Source organism: Canis aureus, chromosome 4, assembly GCF_053574225.1.
Source record: "Canis aureus isolate CA01 chromosome 4, VMU_Caureus_v.1.0, whole genome shotgun sequence".
Classification (NCBI taxonomy): Eukaryota; Metazoa; Chordata; class Mammalia; order Carnivora; family Canidae; genus Canis; species Canis aureus.
Genome location: NC_135614.1, coordinates 42,758,903 through 42,781,978, shown reverse-complemented (window position 1 = coordinate 42,781,978; position 23,076 = coordinate 42,758,903). Strand labels below are relative to the sequence as shown.

Here is a 23,076-nt window from a genome sequence, read left to right as displayed (position 1 = left end):
CCACTTAATAATCCTTGTACATGTTTCTTTGACACAGTGAATAGCATCACATAATTATAGAATATTAGAAGTGGAAAAACTCATAAAATATGTAGCCCAGTAGTTTTCCAGCTTGCTCTGTGGTTTTGGGCAATGGGAGAAAGAGCTTGACAGGTCATCTTCCCCTTCCATGAACCAGAGCACTTTGCCTTAATCCATCTCTCATAGTAATAAGCTTGCAGGTTAACTTTTATTTGAAAAAATGATTTCACATCTTTAAAACATTTTTCACCATTTCCTGATTTTACAGATGGCAATTTCAGGCCCAGAGAAGCAAATTACCTTTCTAAAGTAATCTCAGTTGCTGGACTAGGATTTTCAATGCAATGGTTTTATTCATTTCTTTAAAAAAAATTTTTTTTTTATTGAATACCTGCTGTGTCCGAGTTACTATGCTTAGAGCTCACAGACTAGTGGAAGAGACAGATGGATAAACAAATAATTGACAAGTCAGTATGACAAAGGAAGTTTATAAGTACCATATGAAAGAAGTCAAGAAAAGTATCCCATGAGAAGTTACATTTGAACTAAGTCTTAAAGATAGAGATGATTTTGCCAGGTTAAAAAGGGTAAGGTGACTGTTCTCAACTGAGGTAACAGAGTATATAAGCCATGGATGTATGAAAGCATGACACAATCAGCCCAACAGCCTATGCCAGAAGGTTTAGTAGGGTGAAATTCTGGGCAATAGAGTGGAAGTTAAGGGAAAGCTTTTTTTTTTACTGCAGTTGGGAAAGGGACAAATTAAGAGGAGTGCTCCGCAGCAGGGTAAAGAAAGATTTTTATCCTGTAGGAAATAGGGTGCCATTGAAGACTTAACTAGATAAGAGGAGTTATTGAAAATTTATGAATTTCAGAAGTTATTTTGGTGACAGTGTCTTCATCCTGGAGGGGGGAGAAATACAAACTGTATGTTGCCCTTGAGCCACCTCGGCCTCTTTGACTTACTGATGTCACTAGTATCTGCCAGTGGTGCCTCCAGCCTCTTCCCCAATAGCAACAAGTGTCTATTATATGTTAAAGGTGTTTTGTCCTTTAGAGTATCTGCCTGCCACAACACAGCATAGATCAGATTTGGAGGACCTTTCAAAACTGAGTGTTTGACTCTATGAAATCCCTTTTCATGTTTTGCTTCACTTGAAATGACATTATGACTTACTGTGAGACGGGGTAATTTGTAGTTTCCTTTGTCATCATCGTCTTTGGATGTCACAGACCATGGAGTGCTCTGCATTGGTTCTAGGGAACTGAGAACGGGAAGGACACATGATTTTTATATTATTATTTCTCTTGAGTGTTCTTGCTTGTGATAGATTTTGCCTCCAGGCATAAAGATGTATGGAGAAGTGGCCTACTGGGAGAGCATTTTATGTTTCACTTGGCTTTTTTGTGACTAAATGCAGTATTAAATGATTTGTGGGATGCTTGCATGGTATTAAATCGAAAGGGCTATTGTTTTATCAAGAGGTGCTTTAGCATTTACTATGAAGGCTAGACATTAAATACCAGGATTTCTATGTAAAGAAAAGTCAACCCAGATTTCTTAGCTTGAATTATTTTAGTTAGTAACCTTAGCAATGGCTCTTAAGAAACATAATAAGGCTTTCATTCTCATCAGAAGCCCCAAACAGTTTGTCTTTGGGGGCCATTTTTCTTGACATTATACTCTGGACTCAACCAGCATTCGGGGTAAGCTGTCATCTTACCATCCTCTGTCTATAAGCTTGTATTTATCTCCTTGACCACCTATGTTTTAAAATAAGAATCTCGGGGCACTTTGATGGCTTGGTCACTTAAGGTCTGACTCATGATTTCAGCTCAGATCTGATCTCATGAGTCATGAGATTAAGCCCTCCTCAGGTTCCCTGCTCAGTGAGGAGTCTGTTTGAGATTCTCTCCCTCTCTCTCTCTCTCTCTCTTAAATAAATAAATAAATCTTTAAAAAAAAATAAAAATTTATATTTCATCCTGTGCTAACCAAGAGTCCTTTGTCTTTAATAAAACAGAAAAGGAACACTTTTCTTTGACATAAATTCCTAGGGACAATTCATATACGAAAAGCTCCCAGAGTTGACTTGCCCTTACTTGTGTCCACGATCCCAGTGTTCCCTGGCCCTCTAAACTTTTCAAAGGTTTTTGGGGATTTCTAAATGTTTTGATACTAGCAAAAATAAAAATATGTCTTTTTATTAGAGTTATAGAGAAGGGACAGATAAAATAACAAGCAAAACCCAATTACAAGTCTCACCACAAAAATTGCCCATGACAGTAATAAAACTATAAAGGAGAACAGGCCCAAAGGACCTGTCATGTTTATTCTCTTGAAAGTCACAAGGTAGGCTCTCTACTTTATTCCCTAGAAAAGTGTTTCCATGAGGTTGTGTAATGCTTTACCTCTCCTTTAAAAAAAAATTTCCCCCACAAAGCAGGGAAAAACATTAATTATCAAGGTGGATTTTTAAGTACTCTAAGAACAGTATTGCAGAAGAAATCCCATATTGTGTCTAATAGGCCCCAGGAGGAAGAATAAACATTTATTGATCTCCTATAATATGCAATGCCAAACATTTCACATACATTTTCTCTATTCCTTGCAACAATCTCATGAGAGTCTATCTCTAACATTGGTAAGGAAATGCATCCAAGGATATTTCCTTTCATGTTGGGCATTGGGGTGAAGTGAGCACATAGTAAGGCTAAACATCAAGTGTGTATGACATGCATGAAAGAGTTGAAGGGAAACCTAGATGATGACCACTAAAAATCAGGAGCAAACTGGAGAGTGGATGAGGCCCTTTTTTGTAGAAAAAGCAGAACAAGAAAATAGAAATATCAAAAAGCTGTTGTGTAGCTCTAGGTGCCAGTGCTTGGGGAGCTGCTCAGCAATAAAATCAATTTAAGCCTCACAGCCATCATGTAGGGTAAGTGCAAACACACAAAGTGTTGTACATGTACATTTTTCCAAAGGGTGGTCAGTATTTTAACAGATTCACAAAGGAGTTCACGACCCCCCCAAAAGTTAAGAACTTCTACCGCATGCCACCTTAGCATAAGAGGAGCAAGTCAAGGAAATTAGAGTAGTGTGAGCCTTGTTTTATATTATATTCCTTTTTAAAATTTTCCCCCAGGTAATAGTAGTAAGTTAAACCAGGAAAAAAAGTATCTTTCACAATCCTTCAGGGCTGGGAAACCTAATTTATTTTGTTAGAGAAGTAGTATTGTGTACTGTCAGTAGTGTTCAGGTTGAGAAACCCTGGCTTAACGCAATGACTGACATAGACACTTTAGTAAGTATTTGTAATTACTGTATGTTAATGTCTATGGAAAAATGGAAGAACAAGTGAAATTATGATATGCTTATCTTTTCTCAGGAACTAAAAAGTAAAAAAAAAAAATATCAGATAGTAAACTACTTTAATTCATTGAACTTCAGTGTTCTATGGAAAAACCATTTCAAGAATGTGATTTTTTTGATAGTATAAGTGATTATGAACCCATGACTGATGCTGTTATATGTGCTTTGCAAAAAGTTTTATAGTTTAATCCTATTTGGTATTGATGTAACTATTATATATTTTAGAGCATTTCATGATCACATAAGAAAGAGTGTAGTCTTTGGCATTATTCTTAATTGAGTTCAAATCCCAACTCTGTCAATACACTATGTGACTCGTAAGACACATCACATAACTTCTCTGAGCTTCAGTTTCTGCTAGTGGTAAAATTGTGGTACTAATGCCCACCTGTTTCATAGAGTTATATTGATTAAATGAGATAAGGCATTTGAAGTGCCTAAAATAGTACCTAGCACATAATAAACACTCAGTAAATCATAGTTGCTTATATTATCTACATCATCATTTTCATCATCCCTGTCCCTGAAAGTCCAGTACCCACAGTGGTAGGGTAAAAGAGCTAGAGGGGCCAACTCAGAGGTCCTGAGTGTTAGCAAAGTGAACCTGACTGTGGGTTTTGCAGTTAATATGTCTGAGCCATCTCACTTTTCATGCTGACTTTACCAATTTCATAAAATCACCTCAGCTTCCTCTACCAGGTCTCCTTCCTTAGTTTGATATCTACCAGCATCTACTCTCAGCATCCCTAACCCCTTTTGGTGATATTCTATCTGTATCTTTTACACTACTCCTTTCTATTGGTGTCTGAGTTATGCTCATTTTTCACAAGTGTCCATTATGGGATTTTCCAAACTCCCATTTCACACCAGTAAGGGAATCTGAAAGGGAAGAGAATTCTGTTTCCTATCTGTGTCCTCTCACCACATGACTGTTAATTTTATTCTTTTAACTTAGTGTATTTTCAGCCTTCTTCTAAATTATATCATAGTCTCCTTTGAAGTTCCTAGCTTAGTTTTTTCAGGGCAAAACAAAAAAAGTATGATATTTTGTAAGAACATGCAGTTTGGTTAAGATGTTGTGACTGCTTTCTGTTCCTAGAAGCTTATTTATAGCAATTTCTTCTTTTATTGCACTGGGGTAGTAGAGGGTATAATCTGCAAACATGGTTTAAGATTTGAGTTAGTTTGCATCTATCTCTATTAATGTGTTCCATAAACTAGATATTAATATCCCTTTATTGTGTTATTGTTAAAACAGTTATCTTAGATCTGAGGACCATGTCTTCATTTTGAATAAAGACAATTCTTCCACCTCTGTAAGATTAAAATGGTGAGGAAAATCCTGCAAAGACAAGGGAGTTCCATTGTTAAATAACAGATCTCAGTAGGCTCTTGACTTGCAGGTTGTTGCTCTTCATCCTTTGCTTCAGTTGAGTGTGTCACGTGAACACCAGTGAGCAGATGTGGGAGGGATGCAAGTGGGATGTGGAAGCAGGAACCAGCAGCGTTGGCAAACTGGCAAATGCTTCTGTTTTGCTAAGACCTGCTTTTTTGTATTCAGGCTGTCCGAACCATCTGCTTTTATATTCTCTTTACCTACTGTCAGCCATTTTGGAGTTTTTTAAAAAAGCTTTAAAAGTGGGAATTTTTCACAGTAAGCCAGGAATCCTTACCGTTCTTTAAAAACCTGGTGCTTTTAGCATATTCCCATTTAATGCTCAAGAGAATAGTTACTTTTTAATTTAGGTGCAGTATGTTATATGTTACGTAATGAAAATGCTTTTCTCCCTTTCCAATTACTTACTCTCAGCCATCAAAATTTAAATTTAAATAGATACTTGGCCATGGTGCATACATTAACGACAGATACATAGTGATTGAATACAAATGATGGTTTACTTATCCCTTCTTGTTTAAAAAAGAAAAAGAAAAGCACTGCACAATTGAACAAAAACTCCTAATCCCTTATAAGCTTAGTTATTTTCTAGATATGCAACTTATGTTCTCAGTATAAATAGTATTTATAAAGTACCTATTGCACACCAGATAGCGTACTAGGCATTGTATCCAAATTACTGCTAGTCCTCTCTACAACATTGCAAGATGTAGGTATTATCTTCATTTTGTAGATGAAGAAATTGATGCTCAGAGAAATAGAGAAAATTGTTCAGGTCATACTTGAGACTGGGAATTTGGACTCTTCTACACTGCTTTTAAAAAATGTCATATTAAGGAGATGATTTGCTATGTGATAGAAGGTTTCTAGACAAGGAATCGGGGATGGTACATTTTATTTAGTTGCAGGTGAGCATACTTCATTTGGTTTGTGAAGTTCCTGACTCTTTCTAGCCTTTGATCATATATAGGCATTTTATTTTCTTCTCTAGTCACTGAAAAATACTGTTGGCACTTGTTCCTCTGCTTCTGCTTTTCCAAGGTTTTTAAAAATGATTTTACTTAAAAAGAAAGAAGAAAAACAGTTGTGGCATGTTTCTAATAATTTACAATAGCTAATTTGATTTTTCCTCAAACGTTTTTGTCAGCATTAAGACCTCTAGTCACCTTTCAAGATTGTAGTCAGAATTAAACGGCTATGTTGTTATGTATTTCTGGACCTTTGTCACGACCCAAAAATGTAGTCTGTGGACAAGAGACTCAACAAAGATTCAATGGTTCAAATGACATTTTTTTAAAAGATTTATTTATTTATTTTAGAAGGGGGGAGCGGGGGCGGGCAGCAGGAGAGAGAATCCTGAAGCAGACTCCCTGCTAGGTACAGAGCCAGACTCCGGCTCAATCCCAGGACCCTGATCCTGAGCTGAAATCAAGAGTCAGCCTCTTCACTTACTGAGCCACCCACGTGCCCCAGTGGTTCAATGACTTAAAAACACAATGTTAATAGATATAATATATATTTCACTTTTTTTATAGCACAGCTTACATATATACACTATAGATATATATTTCACTTTTTTTATAGCACAGCTTACATATACACTATAAAATCAACAGTATGAAAGTCTTAGGCATCTTCAGTGTAGAAAGTTGAACAGTTAAGAGGGAAGATTGTGTTTTTGTTTTTTTAAATCATTATTTTGTTAGGACTTGAAAATTTCTCAAATATTTAAATTCAAGAGTCCTCTTAGCCCTACATCAATTTCAGGAAAAATGAGGACATTTTACTTTTGATGATGGATAATAAAATGCATAGAATTTGTTTTTCCAAGCAGTGCCAGAATATGAAAATACATTGTTTGAAAGTCCATGAATGAAAGATTGTGAGGTAGCTATTAAGGAAAGATAGAAATATCTGGATACATCTCCAGCCTTTTGAGGTTCATGATCATAGTTGGAGGGTAGGTCATGGGAATTGTAGTCAGAAACAATAAGGAACCAAGTGAGCCTTTGAGCTGATATGTTGTATTATATAATTAATATAGGCAGTAGGAATCTCTTTCAAGTTCCTGGCACACCTCAGACCTTTCTCTTGTGTGAGGAAATAGAGCCAGATTGTCATAATGTTGCCACTTTCACATTTCTTTTCAGTTCCCAACCCTTTTACTTTTCTTCAGTAATACAGCTGAGGCAAAGAGGGATTTCTTTTCCACATTCAGTACCTACTTTTGGAGCTATGGATTTAGTTATCTTGGTGCATATTTAATTGTTATCTTATGTAAGCAGATGAGCCTCCTGAGTGTATACGAGGAACTGGGTGTGTGAGGATGGACAGGGATCACTCTCCATCCAATGATGTGGAGAATAGAAATTTCTAATGAAAAATAAAGAATTAGAAAAATGGGACACCAAAGACTAGTACATCCATTAAGGTTGGAATATCAAAGAGAGGGAACACATGATATTAGAGACAACGGAGGGTCCAAGAAGGGTAAAAAAGCTTGACCTCTCTGGCTATGGTCCATCATACATAGTGTAGTTTAGTTGGACAAATCTGAAACACCACTTCTATCATTAAGTCTTGTCCTACTCAAAGACTTATCTGTTGCCTACATCAAGCCAGCACTCTTTGGCTTCTAAGGTCCTCTACAATCTAGCTCCACCTACTTGCCAATTTTAGTTCCAATAGCTCCCCTCTATCAGGCTGATTCTCACCATCTTTATCTTAAGTTGTATTGTTCTCTTTTTCCTTTCGTTTGGCTCCTGAATTAGGGGCAGCCTTGTGGGACTGAGCCCTTAAACCCATGAAATTTGACACTATCTCAAGGTCGATAATGTCAGAATTGAGTTAAATTTTGGGGACATCCAATCAGTCTTCACTGAGAATTGGAGAATTGGTGGTGTTGGAAAAATACACATTGGAATTACAAATACAGTTGACCCTTGAATGACATGGGGATCGGGGGTACCAACCCCTTACATAGTCAAAAATCCAGTTATAACTTTTGACTCCCCCCAGATTTACACTAATAGCCTACTTTTTGACCAGAAGCCCTACCAATAATATTAGCAGTAGATTAACACATATTTTCAATGTTACATGTTTTATATACTATATTCTTACAATAAAGTAAGATAAAGAAAATGTTTTTGAAATCCTAATTAAGAGAAAATGCATTTATAGTACCAAACTATAAAAAGTCTGCTCTTGTAAGTGGACCTTTGCAGTTCAAACTATTGTGGAAGAGTCAACTATACATATAATTGCCTACTATGCGCTACAGATTGGGCACTATGTACCTAGAGAGAGCTAGTCCTGCCATCACAGGCTCTGGTTGAGAACACAGACATACCTGACAAGCAAACATTGTTCAATATGGTGACGCCCGTAACTGATATGCAGAAAAACAGTGGGAACATGAAGGAAATCACCTGATTAATCTTGGGCAAGTCCTGAAAGGATTTCTAGGTGATATTCAGGGTTTCTTTTAGTGTCATTCAGTTCTCTGAATTACATAAACAGATAAGTAAAATACAACTAGGAGTTGCATATTGGTGCAAAAAGAGGCCAGAAAAGTCCAGCTTTATCTTTTCCACTTTTCCAGTTTTCCACTCAAGATTGCAAAAGGAGACCAAGAAATCTAGGTATCAATATACTTCAGATTGTTTACCAAATTAAGGAGGTTGACGTAAAAATAAATGTTCCACGCTTCTAAGGTAAAACAAATGAATTCCCCTACCCCTCTCAATTGGCACCAAGAACCACCTACTGGTTCCACTCTGTCATACTGTTGCCAAATATAAGTCAGGATTATTTTACATACATTGAATGGAATAGCACTCAATAGAAAGTTTAATTTGGATTTACCAGGATAAATGTCAGTGAATACATATTTTTCCCAGTAGCTAGGAAACAGTGTTGTCAAATAGTGAGACCTGTGAATAGGAAATTGGAAAAGAGGTCATTTTACTGTGTAATCTTGAGCAATCTCCTAACCACTATTTGATTTTCCCCATCTAAAAAATGGAGTTCATGATACCTGTCCTTTGAATATACATTCTTAGTGATCCAAGAGAAATGATACAATGATTGAACCCTCTCCTAGCTAAAAGGAAGATAATACAAGTAATTAAATATTTAAAATAAAATTTTGTTAATGAGATGAGGGAAAGACAGGGGCCATAGAGAAAGTAGATATTTTGTCACCTATTTTTCCCAGTTGCTAATCGAGAATTTTACCATTTTAAATCAGCTACAGGATGGGGAAAGGTCATGATTTCAATAAACATAAGCATTTACAATGAAAAAGAAGCAAAAGATAAATTAGGGAATGTACAAAGATTCTCTGTATACATACATATATGGTTTATGGGTCATCATTATGATGGTAATGACTCCCCTTTTAAAAAAATCTGTGAAGATGAAAAAAAAATTATTTCATTGAACTCTTCAAAAAAGGTTATCTCCCACAAATTTCCTAATTGTTTATCATCATAAGCTGATTTCCAGAGGCAGCAGGGAAAAGTAGATCTGATAGAAGAATGGGGTGCTGTAGAATATAGAATTTTTATTCATTTGTACAGTAGACTGTCCTCTTGAAATAAATATGAAAAGGAACAAAGTTGTTTATGCTTTGAAAATTGAAGCATTGTTCATCATGCATAATTGAGCAAAGTTGAAATTTGTAGGTATGAAACCAAAAAAAGCCACAGCTATGATAGCTATTACAGGAAATGGAGGAAATTAATAATAAAAGACAATACACTACCTCATAAATACACGCTCATCATGAGAGTAGAGGATGAGGGCATTAAGCAAATACCCTGATTAATTTAACAATTTAATCCTGGAGTTGAAGTACAGATATTTCAGGATTCCTTTATACTTAGATAAGCAAGAAAGACAAAATAAACAGTTTACTTTCATAAAGTAAGATTTTCAGGCAGTCCTTGTGAATATGTAAAGATAAGACTGTTTTAAAAGGAAGATTGGTTATAACTAAGCAAGACATGTTTGATAGGAGTATTTATTACATAAATAAATAGCCAAGTTTCTGTATCTTCTAAAAAATAGAAAATGTGTTAAGGAACAGATTTTGGGGCATTTTTTTGCCTTACATCCAATGATCTTGCTTTTTATAATTTATTCTAACAATGATCCTCCTTTTTATAATTTATTCTAAGTAACTGCTAGGAGCTATGATTTTTAAAAGACTTCATGATACTAGAACATAAATTAGGGGGAAAAATTACTTAGGTCTCAGTGTTCACTGAGTTAAGTTTAAATTAACCTTGATTAGAACATCTTTGAATACCTTCTTGATGCATAAAATGATTTATCAAAACGTGTTTCAATAAATTTTAGAGGATTTTTAGAAAGTGCAAATAGTATAAGAGTAGTTTACTAGAAAGGCTTTTATTTTCTATCACATCGACATGTGTGATTCACTTTGTCTTTTTTTCTGTCAGCTACTTGGTAAAAGTTCACAATTTGCCAAAATGGTTAATAGGACACAAATATAGACATTTCATGAGATGTACCATGTAAATGTAAACGTTTGTAGTTACATGTTTCTGTAGCAAGAGAATTGTTTTAAAAGGCATGTAATTTATTAGCTATCGGTAGCTTCTTTATTGCCTTGCCGCGCTGCAGTAATAAATAAAAGAAAGTGAACTGATTTTACAAATGGCACACAAGGTGCACATTTTGTGGAAAAAAAAGTCTTTTTTTAAAGAATTGGCATTAAATCCTTTTTTTGTGATGACAAAGAGGCTAAGAGTGCAAACTGTATTTTCTGTTTATCGAAAACAGTCTTTTTTTCTCGGGGGCATTTTTTCCTATGATCATCAAGGGATTTCAAAAGCAATAAAGTGTGGAATCATTGTTCGACTTGAACAGTATTAAAACTTAGGTTTTAATTTCAGTGAAGTAATAAGATTTGAACCTGTCTCACATTACAGCACTGTAAGGCATTTAGCAATTGTATTTTAAAAGAGGTTTTTAAGATGCAGCTCACTTGTAAGCTAACTGTCTGTCAGTAATTAATAGTTTTTCTTCAGCATGGGCTGTTGTGATCAGACCAAGAAATATCTGTGTTTTTAGTAACACATTATGATAATTGTGAGTGCTTATTTCCTAATTAGTCTAAATATCTAATAATTTTCAGCTTGCTTCTCTGGCTGTTTAATAGAAAAAAGAGAGTAACATGTAAAGCTACAGTCGGGTTTTGGGCTTTTAAAAATATGAATGTATATGCACATGTATATTTCAGTAAGCTTTACACCTAGCAAAATTATGTCAGCTGACTCATTCATTAACCAAGTATTTTATCCTTCAATATCATTTCCTGGTTTTCAGACATCACATCATTTGTATATGTAAAAACTGTTGCCAGATATGGTACTATATGTATAGCTAAACACAAACTGACAATCTGGATTCTTCAATATTCAACAATGAACCTGTCTTTACTTTTCAAAAAAGGCTTTAAAATATGAACATTTCTATTAGATCAGTATGGCAACATACTTGCTGATGAAAGATTGTATTTACCATTTTGAATTGCTATTGAAAATAATTGCCTCTACAAAAGGAAACATCTGTATGATAGCACATTGTTAAAGCTGCCATCAATTTTTAACATTTGAGGGTTGAGCTATGACCTTTTATGATGACTGTGAACAGTAACTGCCTCCATTAGCCATAAGTTTTGTTTCTTTATTTTAGTAGATGGCCTAGACTGTAAATATTAGAGAATCTAAAATAAATCAACATATTATCCTAAGGATACAAAATGTAAGAGCTATTTGTGGTTGGGAACCTTTGACAGATAGTTTGGATGAAGCAGATGATTGCCTGCCTAGCGTATCTGGTCTCCATTGCTATGCCTGCAGGCAGTTTAGTGCTATGGTTGTATATTGATGTCAGGGTTAGTACTGAGTGGCTAGCAGTGACAGATGTCTATAATTACAGGCAATGCTTCCAGTATTTCTGAAAAGCCAGCCTATGTTGAACAATTATCTTATTTCTGCCTTGCCAAAGAGCATGTTCCAATTGCTAGTATTAGCAATGGTGAATATAGTGCTTCATCTGCTGCCTTGGGACAAATGTGGGAAAAGCACTTGGTTATAAAACATAAATGCAAAATATTTTTTCAACATTTTGAATTAGTTAAGTTCAGTGTTTTCCTAATTTTTATCTCCCCATAATGTGTCTGTTGAAGGAATCTTGAAATATAAAAGCACATTTGGCATACTTATTGAGATTTTGTTTTCCCCTAGGCCTGCATGGCTCCCCAGCGCCAGTATCCCTTGCTTTACTGAATAGATGTGTTTAAGCAAAGTTGGCTTTGAAGCAACTTTCTTCAATGTGAATTACATTTTCTGATTGACTTCTGTTACAAAATTGGAAGTGCGTTTCTATGAACAATCTCCCATACCTTTTGATGAGGAAAATTGTAGTAAAATGATAGACAATACTGAAATATGCAAAAACACCTTAGTACACTGATGTCTTTACATTTGCTGAGGCTTTCAATTCTCAATTTTTGTTTTAACCCTTTCAATTCAGCCTTAAGCCACACTCATTGTCCTTTCCTGAGTCTAAGTATTCACCACTACTTCCTTCCACACTCCCTCTTGACCCACTTTCCTGACTCATTAGAAATGTTTTCATGCTTGATGGTCCCAAGTTCTCAACTGTCCTTTTTTTCCTGGTCTTTTGCATGTGTGAGATACAGGCTGTAATACCACACTCCCCAGAGGGTGCAGCTGCCTTACACAATACTCTTCAACCCTACCATTCCTAAAATCCCTAAAGTTCTAGGCACTGAGTATTAAAACATTGTCCATGCTATAAGTTACAAATTCTGTATTTTCAGGAAATGTAGAATGATAAGTGCCTAGGAAATATCAGTTGAAGATATGTTCTGTCTTCAACCTTACTCTAACTTGCATTGGGTTTCTGCATTTGTGCTTTTACAGTTTATTCATTACACTTTCTATAGTCTTCTCAGCAGTATTCTACTTAATAGATATGATTATCTTCATTTTACACAATAGGAAAAAAGATTTCAGGAAGGTTTAAAAACTTGCTCAGTGACAGGACCCTGGGTCCTACTCTAAACCCAAGTTTCCTTTCCACTCTATCACATTGCCTATGTATGTGTTTAGGCACGAGTCTAGGCATGCTCAGTTTTAAGTATAATGATGAATGATAAAACGAACATCACATGTTTCATCCCCATCTTTGCCATTCTATTTCCCTGGGGAAGGGGGGGAACTCATCTCTACAACCACAGATTGGACCTCTCATCCTGGCTACCCATCAGTCACAAGAGAACTAAGCTAGTTCTAGATCCTAGGAATTTGATATAATCCATCCTACTATATAAGAACCAACTCACCCCATAGTCTAGTGTCAGAGACCACTATTATATTCACATATGGAGGGCAGCCCTGTTTGGCTCTTACTGAGCCTACCACACAAAAGCTTTTTTGATAATTTAAAGCTCTAATGATGGTGTTCTGGAACCCTTTCTCTGTGTACATTAATTTAGCAAAGAAAATTTGGAGGACTGGATGGACTCACCCATCTAAATTGGGAAGACTTTGATAATTTATTGGCCCCAAGGATATCAAGCATCTACTTACCCAGTGAGTGGAGAACTTGCCCTGGAAATGGGAAACAGGAACTCCTGAGGACTCAAAAAAAGAAAATGAGGGCTTTGGAATCAAGAACTTAGGTGATAACAAATGAGCCCTTGAGATCAAACCTCACCTTTTGCCACAGAGCATTCTGTTTTCCTCCTGTCTCCTTTCCCATTGCTCTTCTGTTCCTCCTCCTTTAAGATAGAAGATATAAGATTAGGAGTTAGGCTGCCTTTCATTAGGGCTCACTCCCCTCTAATCTCTCTGTAACCATCACTAAAGCTACACATATACCAACCTAGAAGGTGTATGTATCTCCTTTCTAGCATCTGGTCCAGATAAAGCACAAAGAAAAGGGGCTGTCATCTTGATGTGTGCCTCATAATCTTAAAGTCGGACTAATGTTTGACTAGATGTTACTTAAAAATAATAGTGGCTATTTACTGGCCACCTGTTCTGAGGGCTAATAGCTAGTGTTTATTTGGTGCTCACCATATACTAAAAACTTCCTAAGTGCTTCTGACACTATGCTGGCAGTGCTACAACATATTATGACAATAATAATAATTAATACTATTCTCTGTGCCAGGACTGTTTTAAGTGCTTTCCGTGAATTAACTAACTCTCTAAAAAATATCATAAATTAGTCCTAATATCATCCTTATATTTTATTCGAGAAAACTGAGGTTTAGACAGAAAGGAACTTGATCAAAATCACCCAGTAAGGGCAGCCCGGTGGCTCAGCGGTTTAACGCTGCCTTCAGCCCAGGGTGTAATCCTGGAGACCCGGGATCGAGTCCCGTGTCAGGCTCCCTGCATGGAGCCTGCTTCTCCCTCTGCCTGTGTCTCTGCCTCTCTCTCTCTCTCTCTCTCTCTCTCTCTCTCTCTGTGTGTGTCTCCCATGAATAAATAAATAAAAAATCTTAAAAAAAAAAAATCACCCACTAAGTGGTAGAATCCAAGTAGTCTTGGGCTTCAGAGTAGGACTTAACCATTTCACTAGACTCCTAGTTTGTAATATTGTTACTGTGTTTTTGTGTTATTATTCTTCCCATTTTACAGATGAAGAAGCTGAAACTCTGAGAAGCTAAATAATTTAACTAGGATTATAGTTAATTCATTAAATAAAAATATTTATTGAATGCCTGTTATCTGCCAAGTACTGTGCTACACTAGCAAGTAACAGTCTCCCTCAAAACCCCGTGTGTATTACACTACGTATATATTCTGTGTTTCCTCCAAGGTGAAGTTACCAAAAATACCTAAACAATTACTTGCCTGTTTCTGTTTTACTGAGAGAAGATGACACTTCCAGGGCAAATGCATATCATCTTGGTCCACCAGTCAAGATTTTGCGTTTGTTTTAGCTAATTTTCAACATGGAGAAGTGTTCAGTGGGAAAACTAAGATGGAAGTGGGACCTAACCTGTTGCCCTAGATATTGCCTACCCAGAGAAATCAGGTGTTAGAGTTGGAAGGCATTAATGGTCCACTAGAAGGGAAACCCTGATCACTTGCATTTGTGGTAGGTTAAAGTTTTCACTAACTAAGTAAAGTTTTCACTAACTATGCTAGCATGAAGGACGGAAATTGAAAGGCAAAACAGATTATGGGAACAACATTTTGAGTAAAATTTGAGAATATAATGAAAAAATGAACATAATGAACATAGCTGATTTGACAGAGTAGTACAAATGGGGCTGATGTGATTGACACCCCCTTTTTCATTCTGTGGGCCATTATTCCTCTACTCTGTGTCAGATTGTACTTCCCAAAGAGAGTTGAGAGTTTCTTAGGAGGAAGAAGATACAGAAGTTGCATGGGATGTAGAAAATGGGACACATTTCAGAGAGACAATGTGGAGACAGAAATAGAATATTAATAGGTAACATGTAAGAATAAAATAAAGATGTTAGAAGTAGAGGTGGGGATCTGGTAAAGTCCTAGTACCCACGTAACTATAATTTATTTTGCATTTAGAGTAGAGAATTTGGGGGAAAGTGTGTGTGCAAGAATTAGATTAAGTGGTAGAAGACTGTATGATGTACTTACCTTCTGAATGACCATGGAGATGAGTTCCATTTATTAAAAACATACTCTTACTCATGAAGAGATAACTGAGCCTACTTTAAATCCATAGCCCTGGTTGCCACACTTGCCTAATGAGAGTGCCTCATGAGCAACAACAGTGCCAAGAGAGTCCTAAAAACAGCTCTGTCAACTATTATTGATAATTTGTTCTTTTCTAGGACTATCCTCTAGTAATTGGTTTCTTGAATTATTCCATGGAAGCAAACCCGTTGTATAGTATTTATAAACACATCCAGGCTTTACACAGCACGTCACCATTGTCTTTGCTCATAGCTTACAGAATAAAATCAAAATTCCCAGAGCATTTTAAGTGACAGCCACAAAGATCCTGAGCCACATCCTCCCTATATCTGAAGTTGGGAAGGCCTTCTGCTCTTCCCTTGTCCCTAACGTCAGGTGCCAGGTCCCTAAACTCTGTGCTTTTTAGGTTGTACGCCTGAGGAGTGATGTGTCCAGAGTTCCAGAGAAGGCTTGGAAAATAGTTAAGGTGAGTTGAGCTGCTGGTTATTGTGGTGGATCACCAGTCTTTATGCTTGTCTCACCACAGCCCCAGGTTCTTATTACTAAAATAGCTACATGCTCACAGTGATAAGTGTAGGGGTACCTTGTCTGGGTTCCCTTTTTATGCACTATATAACCTATCTACAGTATGCATGTTTTATAACCAGATGTTCAGTCCTCAGCTACTAAGCAGTATTAACTGCAAAGACTCTGCATAGCATGATTGCATAGAGCGATGAAAGCAGCGTAGGTTTCTCAGTTATATTTCTGAAGTGGCCAGTTCTAACCAGTTAGTCATACCTGAAAGGAGGAAGTTTTCTTTATCCACACTGAATAGCATCTATTCAGTGTCTACATTGAATGGTGTCTATAGTACATGTATTCCTTATGCCAGAATGTTTCTGGTGGATGCCTTTGAAAGGAATGGGGAATTATAGTAAAAAAAAAAAAAAAAAAAAAAAAAACAATCACAAACTTCAACTAGCATCAACTTCTTTGCTCCAAAATCTAATCATGATATAAATTTGCTATTGCAAAGATTTATAAATAAAATGCCTGAAATGCCCCCCTTTAAACCATAGTCTCAAAATCTTCCACCAGAATTATTCATCAGGCCTTCTTCTAGTAGACTTGTGCCATAGCCATGATTAGCTTCTCATTGTATGAGCTTGGGAAGATAATATATTTACCCAGTGCTTTCCCATGGTTTTAGCCACAGAAGACTAGTCCAACAGAAGCTTGGCCCCAGACATGGAGTGAGTTGGCAGCCAGCAGGAGCAAAGCTGTGTCAGGACAAATGTACACTCCCCATCTTCTCTAGTTGGGTTTCAGCTGGTTGCACCACAGGAGGCTTTCTATGAGCTGTGTATCCTGTGACCAATAACTGGTGCACTCGACCCAGGTCCCTCTTGGCTAGTGAGAGCCTGTCGGGAGACATTAGGTTCATGCTGGTGGAGATCCTTAGTCAGTGGCTCCCTGAAGGAAAATGAGGCAAACAGCCAGCTTCTGTTGAACAGGTGGTAGTTAGACCTTAGATCTGGGCAGGGTGGGTGGGGGTGGGGTGGGGGGAGAGACAGGGAAAGAATCTCTCCAAAATTACCAGTATTGCTGGTTTTCACGCTGTACCTGTACTCCTCTTTCAAATAAATGACTGTTTAGAAACTAATCCAAAAATATCTCTGGCAGCATCTGGAGCCCTTCCTTAGTAGTCTGGATTTGGGCCCAAGTTAGGAATGGAAACCCCACTGGGGTGCAAGCAAAAGAGGAAGCATGTTCTTAGCCATGCATCAGTGGAGGCCCCTACTGGGAGAGGGGATTATCACAAGGCAGCAGGCAGCCCTGCACCCCAGCCTGCTGAGTTCGTGCTTTGTGCCACAGGATGTAGAGCGAAGGAAATATGAGGCCAAAGTGGTCGCTCCAAGTTTTCTTATACAATGGCTTATTCAAGCAGATTGGGAATGCCTCTTAAGAGATTTGTTAGGTACATGTCCCCTTAGCAAGATGGCCACCACAGATGGTGGGTTCAGATATTCTAATTGAAATAAACACTTAACATTTATATTTATTTTGTACTTCCATAGCCAGCTTTTCTTTTGTCAGTTGCCATTCTGTATTCCACTGAATCAGGCAAGCAGAATTCTAACCTTTTTACCAATTGGTTTCCATCATTAATTATGGTTTTAAAATTAAATTCTGGCAAAAGATTTTTTTTACCTAATTTTGGTCTTATATTTTGTGATGCCACCTTAAATGATATGGGAAAATTAGTCAACCAAGATTAACGTGTATCTATTCAGCAGCACTAAGTTTGTATATTTAATATGAAGCAATGATATTTGTACCATTATACCTTTTGATGTGGTCATAAGTTAATTGTGATCATGTTTTAACTTGCTTCAAGCATTAATGAAAGACCTCAGTATCTTTAGTTCCAAACGATTTAGATCGAAGTCATTAAATCCTCTATCCCCTCTTACACCTCTCCTTCTCCTCCCCCCCTCACCCCCCACCCCCACCTCTCACTTCAACGGGTCTCTTTTATAGAAAGCACTACATTGACATCAGGGATGCTTGAAGCCTAAGACAAAAATACAAAAATTGGTTTCTTATTCGTAATAAGTAATATCACACTAAGTTCCAAAATTCTTTTCCTAAGGAATGTTACTGCTTTCACTATATTGGATTCTTTCTGGTGACAGGCTTTGTTTTACCAAATTACAACCAGTTAAAAATCTTGATAAATCACTTCAGATTGAAACAATACTTTAAAATGTATAATTATTGGAGTTTTAAAAAAATTGTGGTATCAATTTTGTATTATTAGATGTGAATTTTGGGGAATAGATTGGTTCAAGAAAGTATATCATCTGATGTCAGAATACTTTGTTGTTGATTCCCACAGCACTGCTAATTTTCTGCACTCAGCCTGCTTACAAAAGCTCTTTGAGAAGTTATAACATCTTAAACATTTATAGAAGGCCTAAGGGTATTAACTTACTGTAATTTTCTGAAGATTCATTATCCAAAATCTTAATTCATTATAACAACTCTTATGAAAACCTATAGAACCAGTGTTTTCTCTTATTTTCTTATTTGCACAGAATGAGAGATTCATTGTTCTTTTTAATTTGTTTCATGTGGTGCTTTTGAGTACATTTCATAGAGGGCTGTTATTGAATTTCTGTGACTGTCATTATATATCCATACAACCTTTAGGAACTAATATTCTGGGTTTCCCAGTTCTGTAATCTACTTCAAATTTAAGGATTGACATAATTAGTTTCTTCAAAGTTATAACCAGAATGTTAGAGACAACACTGCAGATACCCAAGACCAAGAATTAGGATTGGAAAAAGAAAGCAATTTTAAAAATTATCACACCATATGCTTTTATTCTTTATTAAATTAAATTTACAACTCAGAATCCTACTTCTATTTGTATGCTTATTCCTTGTCTGGTTTTCTTATCTTGCCTGGTTTCCCTTTTAAAAAGCCAGATACAAGATCACTTAAGCTACCTGCCTGTTCGCAGGCAATATTTGTCCTTTGGTTAATAGAGGAGTTAGAGGAGGACATATGCATTGTGAAGCATTATGTACATACCCAAATACTCTTTTCTGAAATTAAAAAGTAAAATAAAGTAAAATAAACAAAGATAAGAAAACAAACATATTAGAACAGTTTTTTTAGGAGCATGTCTTCTCAAATCTGTAATAATGATGATTTCTTACATTTTTAACAACTTCCTGCATTTCAAGAGCTAAAAAGATGGATGAGTGGTTAGAATGGTAATTTTCCTAGCTTCTAAGATAATAGCTACGTAGAGGTAGAAAAAATTCAGATTTGTATCATGAAATTTTGAAGTTTTATGCTTTTAACAAATACCCCTGACCATTATTAGTGTGAATTGACTGAATATATATGTAAAGATTTCAAAGTTAGTACAGATTTAAGGTTTTGTTTAACTTTATCTGTGAAGTGTGAAAATCTTCGAGATAAGCACCTTCTTACTTTTCTGTTATTTTTTTTATATAATGAGCCTTCTCTTGGAAAGGTATTAGCTGACAGCTTTTAGTACCTACTTATAAGAAGGGGTCCAGGAGAGAAGCAGCATTTATTGAGTAACTACCAAATGCCAGGCTCTGTATTTAGGTATCATCATTTCATCTGTCCAAAAGCCATTAAGTAGGTATTATTATTTCTATTTTACAGATAGGAAACCAAGATTCAGAGACTTTAACCTAGTTAGTGGCAGATCCAGAATTCAAATTCAGTTATCTTTGGGAACCAAAGCCCATGTTTCTTTTCTACATTGCTAAGGTTGTCACGTGAATGTTCTAAATATTCTGGTGATGTTAAAAGAAATAAATATTTTCCCTGCCCTCAGCACTTGCTTGAAATAGCGGAGGAAAGACATATGCACATGGAAAATTAATAGTATGACAGAATTGTATTCTTTTGTATCATATGAGAAGTGCCACAAACAGGCAGGCAACAGTGGATACTCTCAGTATCAAAGGAAGGGAGAGCTTTTTAAATAATAAAATTTTATCAGGGTTTCTTCTGGTAAGTAGAATTTTGGGTATATTATTTTTGCAGAGAAAAAGTTCTGTGCAAAAACCATACCCTTTATGGTTGTTTTGCTTTTGTTAAAAAATTATGAAAGAAATGAAATCAACCAAAATGTGCACTTTAACAATATATTCATTTTCTAATTTGTTTAACCAACATTTATTGAGTATCAGGCATGGGAGATAAAAGAACATCATCTCTGCCCTCAGGGAGCTTATAGTCTAATAGAGAAATACAGTCATATTAAAAAGTAAAATTTTAAAAAAGAAGAGTGGGAAGAAGGCACAAATGGCCAGGCAAAACTAGCTTGTGATGAGTGCACATTGGTTATATGAAACACTGACCAAAGAAAGGCATAGCTAATTTGAACTTCACCATATCCCTTAGAGAAGGATGGACAACACACATGAGCTTAGTCTCTTATTTCTTAAACCTTTGCTTATTTTTCATAATGATCTAATTACCTTAAATGATTCTGAAATAAAAAATTAGAAATCTATGAACTTAAAGGAAGGTTTTTTTTCTCCTCCCTTCTTGTATTCCTATGCCAACTTCTATTATCCTTCCTTAAAATGAGTATTGTGATGTAGTTTCTTCTTCCTGTAATAAAAATTTTTTTGGTAAAATGATAGAAGTTTTAGAAAATGTTGAAAACTCCAAAATATCGTGTTAGAATTTTTCCTGTAGAAAGCATTCATTGATTTGTGCTTTGTGGTAAACATTCTTAAAGATATTTCCTTACTGGACAGACTACTTCCCACCCCCAAATTATATGCCTATGTTATAATTGAATTCCAAATGTTTGAAGACATTTTCATATTATCTGCATGCTTCCTGAATGATAAGGTTCCTTGGAAAATGTGAGAGTCTTTTAAAAGAAATGCTGTAATCATACATTGATTTTAAATGACCCTGTCACACGTGAAAACAAATCAGATTGTTGCTCTTAATGAGCTTTTCAATTTACTATTCAGTAGATCAGATAAGTGGATTTAAGAGGTAATGATCCTGTTTAGTACTCCAGCTTGACTGTCAGATCCTAGTAGTGGAGAGAAATCCCCAGGGACAAAAGCGTTGACACAGTTCTAGATGGGATAATGGGAATCAAAGCTAATGGATGATAAAAGGAATGGTGCAAGTTACAAGGATAATTGTGGATTAAAGCACTGCCATGTGTCAATGTTGACTGTTTTTTCTAGTATCTTATTGGGTCAAATCTGATGCTCTGAGAAACTGTTTTGACAGCAGAGCACAACAGACCTGCCTGCCTAGCTTCCTTCTTTCTTGAAGCTAGGGACACTACAGAAAACTTCCTTGTAATTACTAACAATTAAAGAAAAGCTATTTTTAAATGCTAAAATGTCTTAGATGTTTAAAAACACTTTTTAGTTATTGTGGTTTTATTGTTCAGTGTGGCATGGGTAAAATCTAAATTAGATTAATGCTGAGTTATGCTATAAAAAATAGCATTTATAAAGTCTTGAAAATGTAAACTTCGGTTTTACAAAAATATGATACAGTGTAGGGGGCGTGGGGGACACCCAGGCAATTACAGTGTGAAAAATACCATAAGAGAAGGATTGACCAGAGACTGTGGGAAAATAAAGGATAATGCAACTTGTTCCTCCTGGGAAGGCAGAGAAGGCTTCCGAGGAGATACAACTTTTGAATGGGAATCAAGGGAAGAGTATGAAGAAAGCTGATTTAGGCAAAATGAACAGTACATGAACTCCTAGAAATCTGAAATTGGGGTAGCCCCTGTGGCACAGCGGTTTAGCGCCGCCTGCAGCCCAAGGTGTATCCTGGAGACCCAGGATCGAGGCCCACGTCGGGCTCCCTGCATAGAGCCTGCTTCTCCCTCTGCCTGTATCTCTGCCATTCTCTCTCTCTCTCTCTCTCTCTCTCTCTCTCTCTCTGTGTGTGTGTGTGTGTGTGTGTGTGTGTCTCATGAATAAATAAATAGAATCTTTTTAAAAAAAAAATCTGAAATTGTATAAGGAGCCTCAGTGATCCATCAGTATTTTATTGTGACCTCAGATGGAGGCAAATGCTAGAAGATAAGGTACATTGGGGCCAAGTTGTGAAGGGCCTCGTGTGCCATCAAACATATCAGTATCAGATTTTCCAAGGGCCCAATTGACTTCCATAGAGAGGTTTTGGATCATGCTGAGATAAGGGAAACTTCCCTTTCCACATACCAGTCTTCCTTTGAGCTTTTTGTGTGCTTCAAGGTTTCTGATCATTGAGGATTGGTGGTAACTCATTCCCGAGATTTTCTCTCCCTGGCTCCTTCTTCTCTCTAAACATCTTACAAACACAGTGATAGCTTCAATCTTAGGAGACAAAGGCCTACTCTTGTGAGCAAACTCCTAGATACAGTCATTAAAATGCTTTTCTGTAGGGCTCAGAAATTAGCAGAAGAGGCAACAGGAATGTGAATCGCAATCTTTCCTTTCAACAGGAATGTGAATCGCAATCTTTCTTTCCCCAGCTTTTCCCATCCACTCTTCTGCCCCTTCCTTCCTTCTCTTGCCCTCTCCACTTGCCCCTTCCTTTCCCTCTCTCTCTCTCCCCCACTCACTCACCACTGGCTGGAGCAGCTCCTGGTTATAGGACTTAGGTTGGAAGCCCAGAACACACACTTCTGCTTTGTATAGTGTTTAAAATCCAGATACGAGATCTCTGCAATGAACAGCCTTCCTCCCCTGTATAACCCTTTAATTCTGGTGATTTGTGGTGCTCTGTGATCTTTATCTCGCTTTTGTGACCTATGGCTGTATACCAAGCTGGTGTTTACATGTGAAAAGCTAAAGGCATAGAGAGTGAAAGTTAAGTTGCCATACTGTACCCTAGGAAATAGGCAGATCAAGAGAAAGTGAGAGAACACAATCACAGGGGATCAAATCACAGAAGAGAAATCCTATACAGCTGGTGTCTGGCAGGGATAACCTGGAATCACACCAGAGCATCAGGGA

The 23,076-nt window shown here is 36.7% G+C and overlaps 1 protein-coding gene and 1 long non-coding RNA gene across 18 annotated transcripts in view; one reads left to right on the top strand and one right to left on the bottom strand.

Moving 5' to 3' along the window:
* The window catches only part of LOC144312637 (uncharacterized), a 147,194-nt gene extending 124,311 nt beyond the window's left edge, over positions 1-22,883 (bottom strand). The window contains exons 1-8 of one of the 11 annotated variants that reach the window (XR_013378162.1): positions 22,687-22,882; positions 22,300-22,408; positions 16,720-16,953; positions 13,569-13,632; positions 13,442-13,485; positions 9,559-9,636; positions 9,148-9,202; positions 6,233-8,725 (exon numbers count right to left, since the gene is read on the bottom strand). This is a non-coding gene — a long non-coding RNA (uncharacterized LOC144312637). Of the gene's footprint in view, positions 1-1,198; positions 1,287-6,232; positions 9,203-9,558; positions 9,637-13,441; positions 13,486-13,568; positions 13,633-16,719; positions 16,954-20,557; positions 20,702-22,299; positions 22,409-22,686 lie in introns of those variants that run through there. The other 10 variants (XR_013378161.1, XR_013378163.1, XR_013378158.1 and 7 more) reach the window with 10 other exon arrangements.
* Positions 1-23,076, top strand: part of RANBP17 (RAN binding protein 17) — a 307,665-nt gene that overhangs the window by 187,949 nt on the left and 96,640 nt on the right. For 6 of the 7 annotated variants that reach the window (XR_013378157.1, XR_013378156.1, XM_077895559.1 and 3 more), the window contains one exon: positions 15,957-16,016. The exons of the other annotated variant lie outside the window; for it this stretch is intronic. Coding sequence is in view for 4 of the 6 variants with exons in the window: in XM_077895559.1 (XP_077751685.1) it covers positions 15,957-16,016 (60 nt within the window). In the remaining 2 variants the exon portion in view is untranslated. The remainder of the gene's footprint in view (positions 1-15,956; positions 16,017-23,076) is intronic. 7 annotated transcript variants of the gene reach the window in all.